This window comes from Anomaloglossus baeobatrachus, chromosome 5 (genome assembly GCF_048569485.1).
Source record: "Anomaloglossus baeobatrachus isolate aAnoBae1 chromosome 5, aAnoBae1.hap1, whole genome shotgun sequence".
NCBI lineage: Eukaryota > Metazoa > Chordata > Amphibia > Anura > Aromobatidae > Anomaloglossus > Anomaloglossus baeobatrachus.
In genome coordinates, this window is record NC_134357.1 from 573,798,626 (window position 1) to 573,815,628 (window position 17,003).

General features: G+C 45.9%; 1 protein-coding gene across 1 annotated transcript; it reads right to left on the minus strand.

Moving 5' to 3' along the window:
- Nucleotides 1-1,454: 1,454 nt before the first annotated feature.
- On the minus strand, nt 1,455-16,626 carry LOC142312417 (uncharacterized). Its single transcript, XM_075351357.1, has 6 exons — nt 16,250-16,626; nt 16,069-16,166; nt 2,415-2,564; nt 2,097-2,285; nt 1,881-2,004; nt 1,455-1,797 (listed from the first exon to the last, which is right to left on the minus strand). Exons 1-6 carry the CDS (start codon nt 16,380-16,382, stop codon nt 1,649-1,651), a joined length of 843 nt encoding a protein of 280 aa, XP_075207472.1. The 5' UTR covers nt 16,383-16,626; the 3' UTR covers nt 1,455-1,648.
- Between the last annotated feature and the right edge of the window lie 377 nt (nt 16,627-17,003).

Sequence of the window (17,003 nt, forward strand, 5' to 3'; positions counted from 1 at the left end):
CACGGGCGCCGGCCAATAGAAGCGGAGGGGCGGAGATGAGCGGGACGTAAACATCCCGCCCACCTCCTTCCTTCCACATAGAGACGGCGGCGGCCGCGGGAGGCAGGTGAGCTGCTCATCGTTCCCGTGGTGTCACACGGAGCGACGTGTGCTACCACGGAAACGATGGTCAACTAAAGTAAACCATATTATGGAACCTAACGAGCAGTACCCGACTCACGATTTGTGAACGATACTGCGTCGCTAGGAGGTGTCACACAGGCCGGCATCGCCAGCGATGCCGGATGTGCGTCACAAAAACCGTGACCCCGACGATCTATCGCACGATAGATTGCCTGGTGTAAAGCAGCCTTTACTTCCATTCTCTTGTTAGCCTCTCCCCCATTCCTCGTTTTTTTAATAGATACCAGGATTGGACTATGATCCGATATTACTCTAGTCAAATATTCAATATGCGCAATCCCAGAATCCATCAGATCATTTCCCAAGGCCAGGTCTATACGTGAAAGCATACCAAGGGTCGGAGAGTGACAGGAAAAACAGGTCACCCCCAAATTTCTTATCCTCCAAACGTCTACCAACCCCAATTCTTGGATAAAGGTACCAAACGCTGTCGCTAGATCACTTCGCGTCTCCCGTGATTTTTTGCTCCTGTCCCAATATGCATCTTATGACATTATTAAAGTCACCGACCAACAAGAATGGCAAATTCCCCCATTTAGCCGAGCGCTCTCTCACCTCTATAATTTTGGCATTAGTGTAAGGCGGCGGAACATACATAGCAGTAATGCATAGTAATTGTCCATGCAACTTACAGATCACCATTACATATTGTCCCTCTCTGTCTATCCATGTCTCCACTACTTCATATTGGGCGGATCTAGGAACCAACATAGAGACCCCGCTAGCATAGGTAGATAAAGTAGAATGATATGCCTTTTTTTTGCACCCATTCACATTCTCTAAAGCAATAATTTTATTAGATATTTTTTGGTAGTTTAAAAATTTGGTATTTAAGTGTGCGGCTGTAACTTTTTTTTTCTATTATTCAGCTATCTACATACACACACACACACACACACACACACACACACACAACCAGCCTGTCTCCTCTTCAGCTTTAGACTCCTGCAATTAAGAGACCTTGGGTGACATGAGGTGATGTCAAAAAGGTTCTTAAGCAGTCCTATAATTGGCATATAAACACTTTAGCCGCTAGGAGAATGGGGGCCCTGTGTAATTGACCAGTTTGCTCAACCCTTTCCCCTAATACCAGTCCTGCATGCCAGCCTGTGTCCTGGTCAGTTCTTTTAGACTCCTAGAATTAAAAGACCTTTGGATACATCATGTCACATGACTTCATAAAAGGTCCTTAAACAATCAACCTTAGAATACAACTGATGGAAACCCTAAGAGACTGGGGTTCCTGAGAAATTGCACAGTTTCACTCCTCCCAACGCTGGCCCTGACTGTAACTAGGGCTTATTTTTAGGGAAACTGGGTGTTCATGAACCCTCTGCAGGTCTTTGAGTTGCCCTAATAACAACATAGAGAAGGGACTAGAAACAAACAGCAGAAGAAGCAGAAGCAAAGAAAACACAGCTGAAAAAAAAAACAGAGCAGAAAGTCTAAAAATGTAAACACAAAATTAGTGCAGAGAGTACATGAGTAGATAACTCTTACTGGATAGAGCTGGAGGAAACACATCCTGAGGAACATCGGGATCTTCTTGTTTACAGTCCTGTGGGAGAAGAGGACGGGGACATCTCTCTGGTGTTGTCGTCTTACTGGATAGAACTGGAGGAGACACATACAGGGACTGAATTCATTCCTTACATACAGATAATTATAGGCCATGTGTATTTAGTCCTGTCTATTACCTGGTGATGTGAGGGGCTGGGGAACCACCATCATGCCGTCCTTGTACAGATCTTTGTGTCCTTCTAAATACTCCCACTCCTCCATCGAGAAATAGACGGTGACGTCCTGACACCTTATAGGAACCTGACACATACAATGATACGGTCACCCACCGATCCCTTCATAAAGTTAAATTACATTACTGTATAATGTCCCAGCATTCCCAGCAGTGTCACCTCTCCAGTCAGCAGCTCAATCATCTTGTAGGTGAGTTCTAGGATCTTCTGGTCATTGATGTCCTCATGTATCGGGGTGTGAAGTGGAGGCCCCGTGATTGGGCTCATTGGGCTCAGGGGTATTCCCCATCCCTCAGACACAGGGGCCTGACAGCGCTCACTAGAGGTCTTCTTCACTACTGTGTAATCCTGGTTATGGAGACACACAGTAATAAATCTCACTCCAGACATTTCCAGAGTCCTCACCTCTCCAGTTCTGTCCATCTGTTATTCCCATAGATAAGAATGATGTAATGTGACGTCATTAGAATCTCTCACCTCTCCAGTAAGCCGGAAGAGGATCTCTAGGGTGAGGTGTAATATCCTCTGCACCATCTTGTCCCTGTCCACATCCATCCTTGATGGGTCAATTAGGAGAATTCTCTTATATAGAAGATCTCCACTGAGAGGATCCGATATTGTAGGGAACTAAATGGGGAGAAGATGATGATGTGACACAGGGCCAGATTAAGGTTGGTGGGGGCCCAATAACGTTAACATTTTTAGCCATAACAGTAGAGCACGAACTGTAGCATTAAGATATAAATACAGCACCTCAGTCTCACATTCCCCCTTCTCAGCATACTGTGCCCTCCATACTGTGCCCTCCATACTGTGCCCTCACACTGGCCACCAGGCTGCCCCTTCTCTATACTGCCTACCTTCTTCACTATGAAATGAAATGAAATCTTTATTTTTATATAGCGCTAACATATTCCGCAGCGCTTTACATACATCAGAAACACTGTCCCATTGGGGCTCACAATCTAAAGTCCCTATCTGTATGTTTTTGGAGCGTGTCAGGAAACCGGAGTACCCGGGGGAAACCCACGCAAACACGGGGAGAACATACAAACTCCTTGCAGATGATGTCCTTGGTGGGATTTGAACCCAGGACCCCATTGCTGCAAGACTACAGTGCTAACCACTTAGTCACCGTGCCGCCCTATCACTATCCAGTCACTACACTTTACCTCCGTCTCACATTCCCCCAGCTCAGCATACTGTGCCCTCACACTGGCCACCATGCTGCCCCTTCTCTATACTGCCTACCTCCTTCACTATATAGTCACTATACTGTATCTCTGCCTCACATTCCCCCTCCTCAGCATACTGTGCCCTCACACTGGCCACCATGCTGCCCCTTCTCTATACTGCCTGTCTCCTTCACTATCCAGTCACTATACTGCACCTCAGTCTTGCATTCCCCTCCTCAGCATACTGTGTCCTCCATACTGTGCCCTCACACTGGCCACCATGCTGCCCCTTCTCTACACTGCACCTCAGTCTCACATTCCACCTCCTCAGCATACTGTGTCCTCACCCTGGCCACTATGCTGCCCCTTCTCTATACTGCCTACCTGCTTCATTATCCAGTCACTATACTGTACCTCCGTCTCACTATCCCCCTTTTCAGCATACTGTGTCCTCCATACTGTGCCCTCACACTGGCCACCATATTGCTCCTTCTCTATACTGCCCACCTCCTTCACTATCCAGTCACTATACTGTACCTCCATCTCATATTCCCACTCCTCAGCATACTGTACCCTCACACTGGCCACCATACTGCCCCTTCTGTTTACTGCACCTCGGTCTCTCATTCCCCCTCTTCAGCATACTGTGCCCTCCATACTGTGCTCTCACACTGGCCACCATGCTGCCCCTTCACTATACTGCCTACCTCCTTCACTATCCAGTCACTACATGGTACCTCCATCTCACATTCCCCCTCCTCAGCATACTGTGCCCTCCATATACAGTGTACAGGAGAATACATGACTGGTACACGCAGGGCCGGCTCCAGGTTTTTGTGGGCCCTGGGCGAAAGAGTCTCAGTGGGCCCCATCCACACATAGACATGCACAGATACGGACACATACAGGCATACGTACACATATATATTTAAAGAGAAATTCACAAAAACATATAAACAGACATAAATCTAGACACAGTCATATACACTGACATACATAGATACACATGATACATGCACACACAGACACATTTTTAAATATTTATATATATTTCTAATATTGGGAAGCCGGCAACAGTCTCATTCACCTCCCCCCTTGTCTCCATCCAGCTCCTCCTGGGCATGTGTCTGTGCCACGCTGATTGGTGGCAGTCACTAACAGACATGGCCACACAGAGCACACTAACACTGTATATACATTACAAGAGAGGCTGGGGACATACACATTACTGAGGGGCATACATATTACTGAGGAAAGGGGTATATATCAATGGGGGGCAGTGGTTCTGAGGTGGGGGGGACAAACATCTCTGAGGTGGGGGGGTGACATGCAGCTCTGGGGGTATACAGCTCTGGGATGGAGGGGACATACAACTCTGGGGGAATAGTAGTATAAAGCCCCCATATTCCTCCATATAGTGTTATGAAGCTCCCATAGTCCTCCATATAGTATTATGTAGCCCCCATGTAGCATTAGGCAGCTCCCATATGGCACTATGCAGCCCCCATATTACATTAAGCAGCCCCCATATAGTACAATGCAGACCCATATAGCAGTAGGAACCTTCATGTCATATACAGCCCCCATATACAGTGCCTACAAGTAGTATTCAACCCCCTGCAGATTTAGCAGGTTTACACATTCGGAATTAACTTGGCATTGTGACATTTGGACTGTAGATCTGCCTGGAAGTGTGAAATGCACTGCAGCAAAAAAGAATGTTATTTCTTTTTTTTTTTTTTAAATTGTGAAAAGTTTATTCAGAGGGTCATTTATTATTCAACCCCTCAATCCACCAGAATTCTGTTTGGTTCCCCTAAAGTATTAAGAAGTATTTCAGGCACAAAGAACAATGAGCTTCACATGTTTGGATTAATTATCTCTTTTTCCAGCCTTTTCTGGCTAATTAAGACCCTCCCCAAACTTGTGAGCAGCACTCATACTTGGTCAACATGGGAAAGACAAAGGAGCATTCCAAGGCCATCAGAGACAAGATCGTGGAGGGTCACAAGGCTGGCAAGGGGTACAAAACCCTTTCCAAGGAGTTGGGCCTACCTGTCTCCACTGTTGGGAGCATCATCCGGAAGTGGAAGGCTTATGGAACTACTGTTAGCCTTCCACGGCCTGGACAGCCTTTGAAAGTTTCCACCCGTGCCGAGGCCAGGCTTGTCCGAAGAGTCAAGGCTAACCCAAGGACAACAAGGAAGGAGCTCCGGGAAGATCTCATGGCAGTGGGGACATTGGTTTCAGTCAATACCATAAGTAACGTACTCCACCGCAATGGTCTCCGTTCCAGACGAGCCCGTAAGGTACCTTTACTTTCAAAGCGTCATGTCAAGGCTCGTCTACAGTTTGCTCATGATCACTTGGAGGACTCTGAGACAGACTGGTTCAAGGTTCTCTGGTCTGATGAGACCAAGATCGAGATCTTTGGTGCCAACCACACACGTGACGTTTGGAGACTGGATGGCACTGCATACGACCCCAAGAATACCATCCCTACAGTCAAGCATGGTGGTGGCAGCATCATGCTGTGGGGCTGTTTCTCAGCCAAGGGGCTTGGCCATCTGGTCCGCATCCATGGAAAGATGGATAGCACGGCCTACCTGGAGATTTTGGCCAAGAACCTCCACTCCTCCATCAAGGATCTTAAGATGGGTTGTCATTTCATCTTCCAACAAGACAACGACCCAAAGCACACAGCCAAGAAAACCAAGGTCTGGTTCAAGAGGGAAAAAAAATCAAAGTGTTGCAGTGGCCTAGTCAGTCCTGACCTTAACCCAATTGAAAACTTGTGGAAGGAGCTCAAGATTAAAGTCCACATGAGACACCCAAAGAACCTAGATAACTTGGAGAAGATCTGCATGGAGGAGTGGGCCAAGATAACTCCAGAGACCTGTGCCGGCCTGATCAGGTCTTATAAAAGACGATTATTAGCTGTAATTGCAAACAAGGGTTATTCCACAAAATATTAAACCTAGGGGTTGAATAATAATTGACCCACACTTTTATGTTGAAAATTTATTAAAATTTAACTGAGCAACATAACTTGTTGGTTTGTAAGATTTATGCATCTGTCAATAAATCCTGCTCTTGTTTGAAGTTTGCAGGCTCTAACTTATTTGCATCTTATCAAACCTGCTAAATCTGCAGGGGGTTGAATACTACTTGTAGGCACTGTAGCACAATGCAGACCCATATAGCATTAGGCACCCTCATGTAGTACACAGCCCCTATATAGCACAGTTCAGACCCAGATAGCATTAGGCATCCTCACGTAGTACACAGCCCCTATATAGCACAGTGCAGAGCCAGATAGCATTAGGCATCCTCACATAGTACACAGCCCCTATATAGCACAGTGGAGAGCCAGATAGCATTAGGCATCCTCACATAGTACACAGCCCCTATACAGCACAGAGCAGACCAGATAATATTAAGCACATTCACGTAGTACACAGCCCCTATATAGCACAGTGCAGAGACAGATAGTATTAGTCACCCTCATATAGTATACAGCCAGTATATAGCACAGTGCAGACCCAGATAGTGTTAGGCATCCTCACATAGTACCGGGTTTACTGTGATACAGACACCAGATGTTATACAATATACACATTATTATATACCATCTGACGTGTGTACACAGTATATCACACTACTATGTACACTGGATGTGGTATACCATGTACACAGTATATCACACTGCTCTGTACACTGGATGTGGTTACCATGTACACAGTATATCACACTGCTTTGTACACTGGATGTGGTATACCATGTACACAGTATATCACACTGCTCTGTACACTCGATGTGGTATACCATGTACACATTATATCACACTACTATGTACACTCGATGTGGTATAGAAAACCACATGAACTAAACCTCAAAATAAATATCTTTATTAATAATATTGCTTTAAAATATAGACACCAAATGTCTTCCAGACAACAATAAACAAATACAAAGTGAGTGAAGCTTAGTTGAAAAATAGAAAGATGTGAGGGATTGAGTAATAGATCAGTGAAAGGTATCGGGTTTCAAAGAACCTAGTCTTGTGGTCTCATTGTTACCCAGTTTTTCTTTTGGCCTGAGTAATTCCCTCCTTGACTGAGACTGCGCATGTTTATACGCAGGTTCAATAACCCTTGGTGGGTAACCTCTCTGCTGGAAACGTCTTTTCATCTCTTGTGCCTGACCTTCAAAATCACTAAGGGAGGAACAGTTTCTTCTTAATCGAAGAAACTGTCCCTTAGGGATACCCCTCCTGAGGGGTGCTGGGTGGTAGCTCTCCCACCTCAGGAGACTATTCGTGGCTGTAGGCTTTCTATAAATGGTTGTGGCTAAATTCCCTTCCAAGTCTCTAGTGATTTTCAAATCTAGGAATGCCAAGGAATTGAAGCTCATCTCGAAGGTGAATCTCAGACCGATGTTGTTTGAGTTCAATTTGTCCAAAAATTGCACAAACAATGACTCGCCCCCTGTCCAGAGGACGAGGATGTCATCTATATAACGCCCCCAAAATTGTATATGGGGGGAAAAGATGACATCCACGTCCACGAACATGTGGGTATCCTCCCACCAGCCCAGGAACATGTTGGCGTATGTGGGAGCACAAGGGCTCCCCATCGCCGTGCCCCTGAGCTGGTGGTATATCTTGCCGTCAAAAGAGAAGTAGTTGTGTGTCAAAATGAAACGTAGCAAGTTGGTAATAAATCTGCTATGCTCACGGCATTGGTTTCTGCGCGTGGAGAGGAAGAATTGCACCACCTCCAACCCTTTGTCATGAGGGATACTACTGTAGAGCTGCTCTACATCAATAGATGCTAGTATGGTATCTGGTTCTAATACAATGCCCTCTAACTTGGATATGAGATCACTAGTGTCCCTTATGTATGAAGGCAAGCTAGTAACAAAGGGGCGCAGGATCGTGTCCAAGTATATGCTGGAATTCTGGGCGATGGCGTCAATTCCTGAAACAATAGGACGGCCCCTCAGTGGGTGTAGCCCCTTATGGATCTTAGGGATCGCATAAAAAGTGGCGGAAACAGGGTTCTCTTTTCATGTAAATTGGAGACCAATACACATCCATTGGGCCATGGCGTACTGAGGAGAAATCAGGTTCTTGCTGTGTGTTTATTACCATCCTTGTCATAGTGACTCTGTGCAATCTGTATGTTGCCCTAAGGGACTTTTTCCTCTTCAATCTTTTTGCTCTGCAGTAAGTCCAAAGACATAACCCCTCTTATAAGTCCACTTATCTTGATGGAATAATAGGGGATCTTGTGAAAAAGGATACAGTAATACCTGTCGCACCTATCCTGGTCAGAAGACTTATTGAGTCACTGGCTTTAACCATTTTTTAAGTAAGTCATCTTCGCTGCACACTTTGGTTCAAGGAAGCATAATATTCCTGAATTTGAATAGTGACACATGTCTGTCTTTCTTACAGGTGTCTTCTACCCCTGATGAACCCCCTTTCATTGCGTTAGAAGGGGGGGAAACGCGTCGGGAGGAGCTGCAGGAGCCTGCGTGGCAGACCCTGTCGCTCCCTTCTAACAAATATCAAGTTTTCAGATTGAATATTTATTCAGTGAAAAAACCTACATTTAACGCTATTGTGTATTACATGTAGTTTGTCTTTATATACACTCTGCACCTGGTTGTTGGTGGTGGACACAAGCCGGTAGAAAATAGGGAGAGTGAGGGCCAGCCATCTGGAGCGGGGGGGGGTCCTAAACATTATGACACCCTCCGCTGGTAGGAAGGGTTATTTGGAGATATAGCCTAGGTTCTTTGAAACCCGATACCTTTCACTGATCTATTACTCAATCCCTCACGTCTTTCTATTTTTCAACTAAGCTTCACTCACTTTGTATTTGTTTATTGTTGTCTGGAAGACATTTGGTGTCTATATTTTAAAGCAATATTATTAATAAAGATATTTATTTTGAGGTTTAGTTCATGTGGTTTTCTGGTCATCCTACCTCGAATTTCTATTATTTTGTGGTTTTACACACTCGATGTGGTATACCATGTACACATTATATCACACTGCTCTGTACACTGGATGTAGTATACCATGTACACAGTATATCACACTGCTCTGTACACTGGATATGGTATACCATGTACACAGATGTACAATGTCCTGCATTGATCACACCTGGGCCTACAGCACCTAACATATCCTATATGTAATATGGGCCATATAGTGTAATGTGTGCTGCAGGCTCAGATGTGATCAGTGTGTCATCATCATCTGTCTAGTGATGTTTGTGCTGGAGCTCAGTGTGAGTTATTGCAGGGGAGGGATGAGGCTTATGACCCGACACTGACAGCCCGACCTGATCTGCAGCAGTTCACACTCCTGCAATAACTCACACTGATCCCGGGCAGAGCTGCTGCTAACACTATGGAATCCCGTCCTGCTCCCTCCTCACTGCAACCTCCTGCCCGGCACCATGATGGATGACGTCACACTCACCGTCACCCACTGAGTCCTCTGCTCCAGTCCTCGCACAAGCTCCTCTACGGCACGAAGAAGCAGCATCAGGCGCGCGGTGACGTCATCCTTGCAGACGCAGCCCACACAGCATGCAGTGGGCATGTCTGCAGCACAGTGACGGCCGGGATTGAAAATATTTAAAGGCACAGTGCGGTCCTCAACACTGCGGCTTTAATAAAATGGCGGCCACACTGATAGTGGTGGGGGCCCCCTCAGAAGCTCTTGTGGTGGGGTCCCTGGGGCTGGAGCCCCGCCTGCCCCGCCTATAATCCGGCCCTGATGTGACATCATAAAGAATCCTGTACAGTATTATAATTACTGGAGACTTTATATCCGATCACTGGCGGCAGAAATAACGCTAACATATATGGCATGAAGGAGGTGTGCCGCCCCTGCAGCGGATCAAACTGCTCGGATCCGGGGGTTGGTGATTACTCGTGGCTCGCGGGTCTCCTGACCCAGGGGCCGGGCCACACTCAAATGTGAAAGGAGGATATTTACAGGGCATTGGTATAGTTTGTGATGCCACCCATGGTGTACGGTAATTGGGAGTACCGCCGCTGCCGTTGGGAGTACCCGAGGTGATGGAATTGGGCAGCTGGGCAGCAAGGTGACGTTGCCCTCCACGTTTAGGGGGGGGTAGGCCTCGGGACTCTGGATAGTGGTTATGGGGTTGCAGTGCGGGGGTCAGTCGGGTACTCATTCAGCAATGAAGCTGATGCTGACAACAGGGTAAACCAAGTCTCTGACTGCCGTTGCCTCTCGAGGGGAGCTCGTCTGGGTCCCGTCCCCTGCAACACTGCCTGGTGGTCCGTGACCTGGCTCCTGGCACAAATTTAGAAAGTCCGTTGTGGCCCGGTAGCTTGGCGCTTGCCGGGCCCCACTCCCCACTGTGGCTAAGTGAGGGAGCCTGCTCTCAGGGGCTCACGCTTGGGATTTCAGTGGGCCGCTTACTAGGAAAGCCCTATGTCCCTCGTTGCGCTAGTGCCCCCAATCTCTGAGCTGGGTGGGAACAGTCCATAAAGGCCCCGTTCTCCTCAGGTTAATTGCCGGGTTGTCTGACGCTTCTCCTCGACTTAAGGTCCGTGTACCTCACCGTGCCTTCGGTCCTGGACCGGTGATAAGACCAGGCTGCTGGCAGTCCTCCTCGACGGGTTCTAGGCACCTAGCCTTAATCCCCTGCGACCGAGATCCTACTCCTCTAGGTCCAGACCACCGTCTGCGACCCAGTCTGCTTCTTCCCTGGGAGCTCCAACTCCCAGCTTCCTCAGAGCTCCTCACAGCTCGAGGGTTACTACTCGACTGAACTGACACCTCCCACCTCCCTGCTTGACCCCTAGGTGGGCGGCCCTATTCCTGCTTAAGCAGTCCACTGGTGTGCCTGACAGGTGTGGTGCAAGATGTTTGTAGGATTTGTGAATGCTGGTGGAAGCAGTACTGCAGGTTAGGTTCCCTGAACCATGGGGGTTGAATACTGCACGGGAGGGCAGTTTGTGCAGTACCCTGTGACGACCCGAATAGTCCAGGGCGTTACAAAAACAGTTGCTGGTTTTGGGCTGCAGAAACCGAAATGAAGATTCTTGATCCAATAATATTAAGAAGCAGCTTTTACTTTACATGTATAGCTCATGACTATTTTATAATATTCATCTGTTTGCTTGTTTTTGTTTTTTTTTGTATGTTTGCAGGTTTTTAGCTTTCCAGATTTTTTTGTCTGATTTTTAAACTGCAATTTTTTTTAAATATTTCCAAAATTTCTGCATAATAATGACAATGAAAAAGACGTGGGTGTGTGGGTAGACGAGAAAACCAACCAGTGCGAGGAAGCTGCTGACAAAGGCAGATAAAATAATAAGATGCAGTGAACGAGGCACAGATGCTCCGGACAAGAACAGTTTTGCCTCTATACAAGTCACTAGTGCGGCCACACTTACAATATTCTGCACAATTTCGGGCTCCAGTGAATGAGGAGGACATAACTGAACTAGAGCGGGTGCAGAGAAGAGCGACCATTAGGCCATGTGCGCACGTAAGTGCGTTCTGCACCGCAGCGTAAAGTCACTGCTTGTGCGATTCAGAACGCAGCTGAAAATCTGCGTTCTGAAAGTTTGGTGTCTTCAGAATTCCTGCAGAATTTGTGTGTTCTGGATGCTGCCTCTCCCATAGGCCAGCGACACACATCCGTGCCGCCGGTACGTGTTTGCCATTTTTTGCACGTACCGGCGGCACGGAGACACGTACACCAATGCTACCCTATGGTAGCAGGCACACACACGTAAAACCGCACGGAACGTGTGTCCGTGTGCGTTTGTACGTGTGTGCGTTTTTCTACACGCTGACATGTCAGTGTTTTCTCCGGCAGCGCGGGTGTCACACGGCCCGCACCTGTACCACATGGGTGTAGTGTGGATGCAGTCCCGTGTGACACGCGCCGGAGAAAAAACACGTGTCAGTGAAAAAAAAAACCAAAACATTTACTCACCTTCTCCAGCCCTCCTGCCTCTGCTGCCACTTGCTGCCGACCGCCGCTCATTATTCTCATTTAATATTCACTTCACTGCCTGGCAGCAGCAGTAGCGGGGAGACGGGAGGGCTGGAGCCGAAGATCAGCACCACAGACAGCAGCGCGGACAGCAGGAAGGACCACGTGAGTATGTAAATTACCGGTTCTACGTGTGCTATCGCGGATAGCACACGTAGAACACACGTGGCCCGCACGTACCAGAGACACGTACTTACCTGCATGCAACACGCAGGGGAAATACGTGTCTCTCGGCACGTGCGTGATTTTCACATGAGTGTGGCAGAGGCCATAGACAGAGAGGAGAAAGCATCCAGAACGCACAAAACAATTGACATGTTACTTTTTAGAACGCAGCGTTTTGACAGCATGCAAAACGCTGCGTTCTAAAAAGCAATGTGCGGATGGAATTTGCACAATCTATGTAGATTGTGCTGGGGACGCAGGACGCATGCTTTTACGCTGCGGTGCAGAACGCAGCGTAAAAGCATGTATTTACGCAACGTGCGCACATGGCCTTAAAGGAATGGAAGGTCTGCAATAGGAGGACAAGTTAGCAAGCCTGGGGTTATTCATTCTGGAAACACAAAGTCTATGGGGCGATTTTATTACAATGTACAAGTCTATCAAGGGCATTACTGAGATATTTCTAATGAGCTTTTTACAACTGAGGCCTGCAATGATGACAAGGAGGTTCAATCATAATCACAGATGATGATTCTTTACTGTAAGAGCAGGGATAATATGGAACTCTCTGACGCACGATGTGATAAATGTTGATAGACTACAAAAATTCAAGACGGGCTTGGATGCCTTCCATAAAAAGTACCATATATTATTGCAGGTTATCAGTACTAGATTTTGTGATGGGACATTGATCCAGGGAACTAGTCTAATATTTTTAGAGTCATGAAGGAATTATGCCCTTTGTAAAGGTATTCACACCCCCGGAACGTTTCCACTTATTTTAGCGTCATACCTACAAATGTAAATGCATTTTGTGATTTTATGTGATATACCAGCATTAGGTAACAAGTATTTGTGAAGTGTAAAGGAAATGATAGATGGCTTTCTAAATATTTAAAAATATAAATCTTAATATTGTGATGTGCATTTGTATTAAGCCCCTTGTAGTATGATGTCCCTGAGTGACCAATTGCCTCCAGAAGTCACATAATTAGTAAATTGAGTCACCTGTATAATTTATTCTCAGTATAACTACAGCTGTTTTGTGAAGGTTTCACAAGTTTTGTTTCAGAACATTAGGGATCAAATAGCATCTTTAAAACCAAGGAACACACCAGACAGGTCAGGGATAAAGTTGTGGAGATAAGTAAAGCAGGGCTCAGTTATAAAAAAAATAGCCAAAGCTCTCAACATCTCTCTAAGAACTTTTCAATCCATCATCCAAAAATAGCAGGAGTATAGTGTGGAGACATGAGGGTCAGTGGGTACGGTCGTCCGCTGGCCTGGCTGTCTTCAGAAAGACCATTCTGACGAGGGCTCATCCCACTGAACGTCCATACTCCTTCCTTGTGGGCAGAGCACTACTCAGACAACACAGGGTGAGGGAACCACACCTTGGAAGGATGTTACTGGTTCACCAACAGGAAAAATCATATTGTACATTTCCAGAAAGATCACAAGATGGTACAAGCGACAGAATCTCACCCATCCGTTGGCTCGCGAGGGATTAGAATCTTTGCGACTTCGGGGCTTTCTGGGCCAACTATCCCAGTCAGCAGCGCCTCGCTTTTGATGAGCACCCACTGAGAGGAGTTAGCGGCAAGCTTAGAAAGATGACTGAGCACAGCAAAATATGTAGCCAGGCAACTGAATTGTCCTCACCTGGGTTCTCCAGGCACAATTGTGGGCTCAGCATTGAGCAGCGAAGCAGATCTGTGATCTTGCAGCTAAAAATGTGGATTTTAGGCTGAAGTCCTGCAAAATGAATGTGGAAAGAGGAGCAAAGTCCTTTTTATACCCTCAGTTCTCATTTCAGAGTATTGTATCTTACAGGATTGGTGGGAGATGGCTGTTCTCTCATTGGTTCAATTAAATTCGACTGCATAATATTTCTCTAATTGACATAGTCAAAGAGGCTGAGGCAATCAACATTTAACCTTCGTCCGGCTAAGTAGGTACAATTGTAGCTATTCCGTTTTAAAATTGCAATAATTTTTTTTTTTCCAAAAGCCGTAGAGGGCTGAAATTTCGTGACATCTCTGCAGTTTTGGTCCAGAATATATTGGCCAAATGTCAATAAAATATCTCCACGCCCTTCCGAGATAAGGGGTCGCTGTTAACGTTGTAAAATTATGCAGCCTGACGAAGGTTAACAGACAATAGGGCTCCAGTCAGTCTGACATGAAACAATGGCTAACTTCTCTTGATTTGGCAATCAAAGGCACAATATGTCTGGCCTAATTAAGAATAGTTCACTCCTCACACAAATCTCCAGATGCTGAGTTGTCACATATAGCCCAACTGCAAAACGACAAAGACATGGCCGTCCACCTAAACAACATCTCAAGCAAGGAGAGCACTAATTATAGAGAAGCTGCCAAGAGGCCTATGGTCAGTGGAAAAGCAGGAGCAATCCAGAGCTCAAGGGGAGAATCTGTCCACAGGACAACTATAAGTCATAAACTGCACAAATTTGGCCTTTATTGAAGAGTGGACATTTTTAAAAGCAAAACATAAGAATTGAAAATTGCTTAACAGACGCCTTCATCCAATTTACCTGAGATAGAGCGGTTTTATAGAGTAGAAAGGGCAAAAATGTCACCTGTAGATGTGCAAAGCTGGTAGACACATTCCCCAAGAGACTGGCAGCAGCAACTGCAGTGAAAGGATGTCCTGCAAAGTATTCACTCAGGGGGCTGAATACTAATGCACATCACAATTTTCAGAGTTATATTTCTTAAAATGTTTAGAAATCCATGTATAATTTCCTTTATACTTTACAAGAATAAACTTACTTACTACTTTGTGTTGTTATCACATAAAACCCCAATAAAATCCATTTGTTTGTGGCTGTAATGTGAAAAAATGTGGAAAAGTTCACCGGATGTGAATAGTTTTTCAAGGAACGGTATGTCTCCAGTCCACACCCGAGATATTTTATGTAGACCAAACACTTTGGTGCAAACTTGTCACCAGAAAACATGAGGTTTTTTTGCACTAAAAAGTCACAAACACAAGTCAAAAGGAAAAAATACAAAGCCTTTCTATTGTGCGCAAAATTCATTATCTACTTGGACCAATATGAAGAATCTGGAACAAAAAACATTAATTAATACAAGAAGATAAAAAAGTGACTTAGAAAACACCACAATTGATGAGTTGGATGTAAGTTTTGTGGTGCGGAGCCCGTTATACCGGCAGACGGGATGTGACCGGAGGCAGAAATATTCAGAGAAGGGAAAGATTTTACACTTTCTAGATACAGTAAATCCTCTCTTCCCAGGATGTAACGGCCTCTAATGCCGGGATCACATGGCCGGATAAAGACAATGTCTGCTGTATGGTGGAGCTGGTGGGAATCTGATGGTTTGTGCAGACACAGACCTGAATGGACGAGTCTCCTCCGATTTACGGAAGGCACTAGAGGATGCTGGGATTATTCTCACACAGATTCTGTCACTGAGAAAGAAAATCCCCATCTGCACCGCCACATCCAATAACAATGGTCTGAGGACGAGACGTTGTGTTATTTTATGGACAGAACTGAAAATACAGTAGTGTGAACGAGAACTAAATGGAATCAAAGCTCTTATCTCCTAATCCTGCCATCTCCACCACTCTCATTACACAAGTATAACACATATAATACTGGAGGATAAAACAAGACTGAGCACAAGACCTTCACAGCCGTCTACACATCATAGGGAGATTTCATAGCAACCTCTCTCCATCTACCTGATGATCCTGAGGAACATCGGGGTCTTCTTGTTTACAGTCCTGTGGGAGAAGAGGACGGGGACATCTCTCTGGTGTTGTCCTCTTACTGGATAGAACTGAAGGAGACACATACAGGGACTGAATTCATTCCTTACATACAGATAATTATAGGCCGTGTGTATTTAGTCCTGTCTGTTACCTGGTGATGTGAGGGGCTGGGGAAACTCCATCCTGATGTCCTTGTACAGATCTTTGTGTCCTTCTAAATACTCCCACTCCTCCATGGAGAAATAGACGGTGACGTCCTGACACCTTATAGGAACCTGACACATACAATGATACCGTCACCCCCCGATCCCTTCATAGCGTTACTGTATAATGTCCCAGCATTCCCAGCAGTGTCACCTCTCCAGTCAGCAGCTCAATCATCTTGTAGGTGAGTTCTAGGATCTTCTGGTCATTGATGTCCTCATGTATCGGGGGGTGAGGTGGAGGCCCCGTGATTGGGCTCAGGGGTCTTCCCCATCCCTCAGACACAGGGGCCTGACAGCACTCACTAGAGGTCTTCTTCACTACTGTGTAATCCTGGTTATGGAGAGACACAGTAATAAATATCACTCCAGACATTTCCAGAGTCCTCACCTCTCCAGTTCTGTCCATCTGTTATTCCCATAGATAAGAATGATGTAATGTGACGTCATCAGAATCTCTCACCTCTCCAGTAAGCCGGAAGAGGATCTCTAGGGTGAGGTGTAATATCCTCTCCGCCATCTTGTCCCTGTCCATATCCATCCTTCACGGGGCAATCAGGAGAATTCTCTTCTATAGAAAATCTCCACTGAGAGGATCCGATATTGTAGGGACCTGAATGGGGAGAAGATGACGATGTAACATCATAAAGAATCCAATGCAATAATACAATTACTGGAGATAACAAGGGGAAACATATAATG

Excerpts from the sequence above, each read along its gene's own strand:
- LOC142312417 (XM_075351357.1), bottom strand. The coding sequence starts at position 16,382 with ATGTGTCAGGTTCCTATAAGGTGTCAGGACGTCACCGTCTATTTCTCC. Across the intron at positions 2,565-16,068 it reads ATGTTCCTCAGGATCATCAG|TTCCCTACAATATCGGATCC; the intron begins GTAGATGGAGAG and ends CTCCCCATTTAG. Across the intron at positions 1,798-1,880 it reads CCAGCCCCTCACATCACCAG|TTCTATCCAGTAAGACGACA; the intron begins GTAATAGACAGG and ends TGTCTCCTCCAG.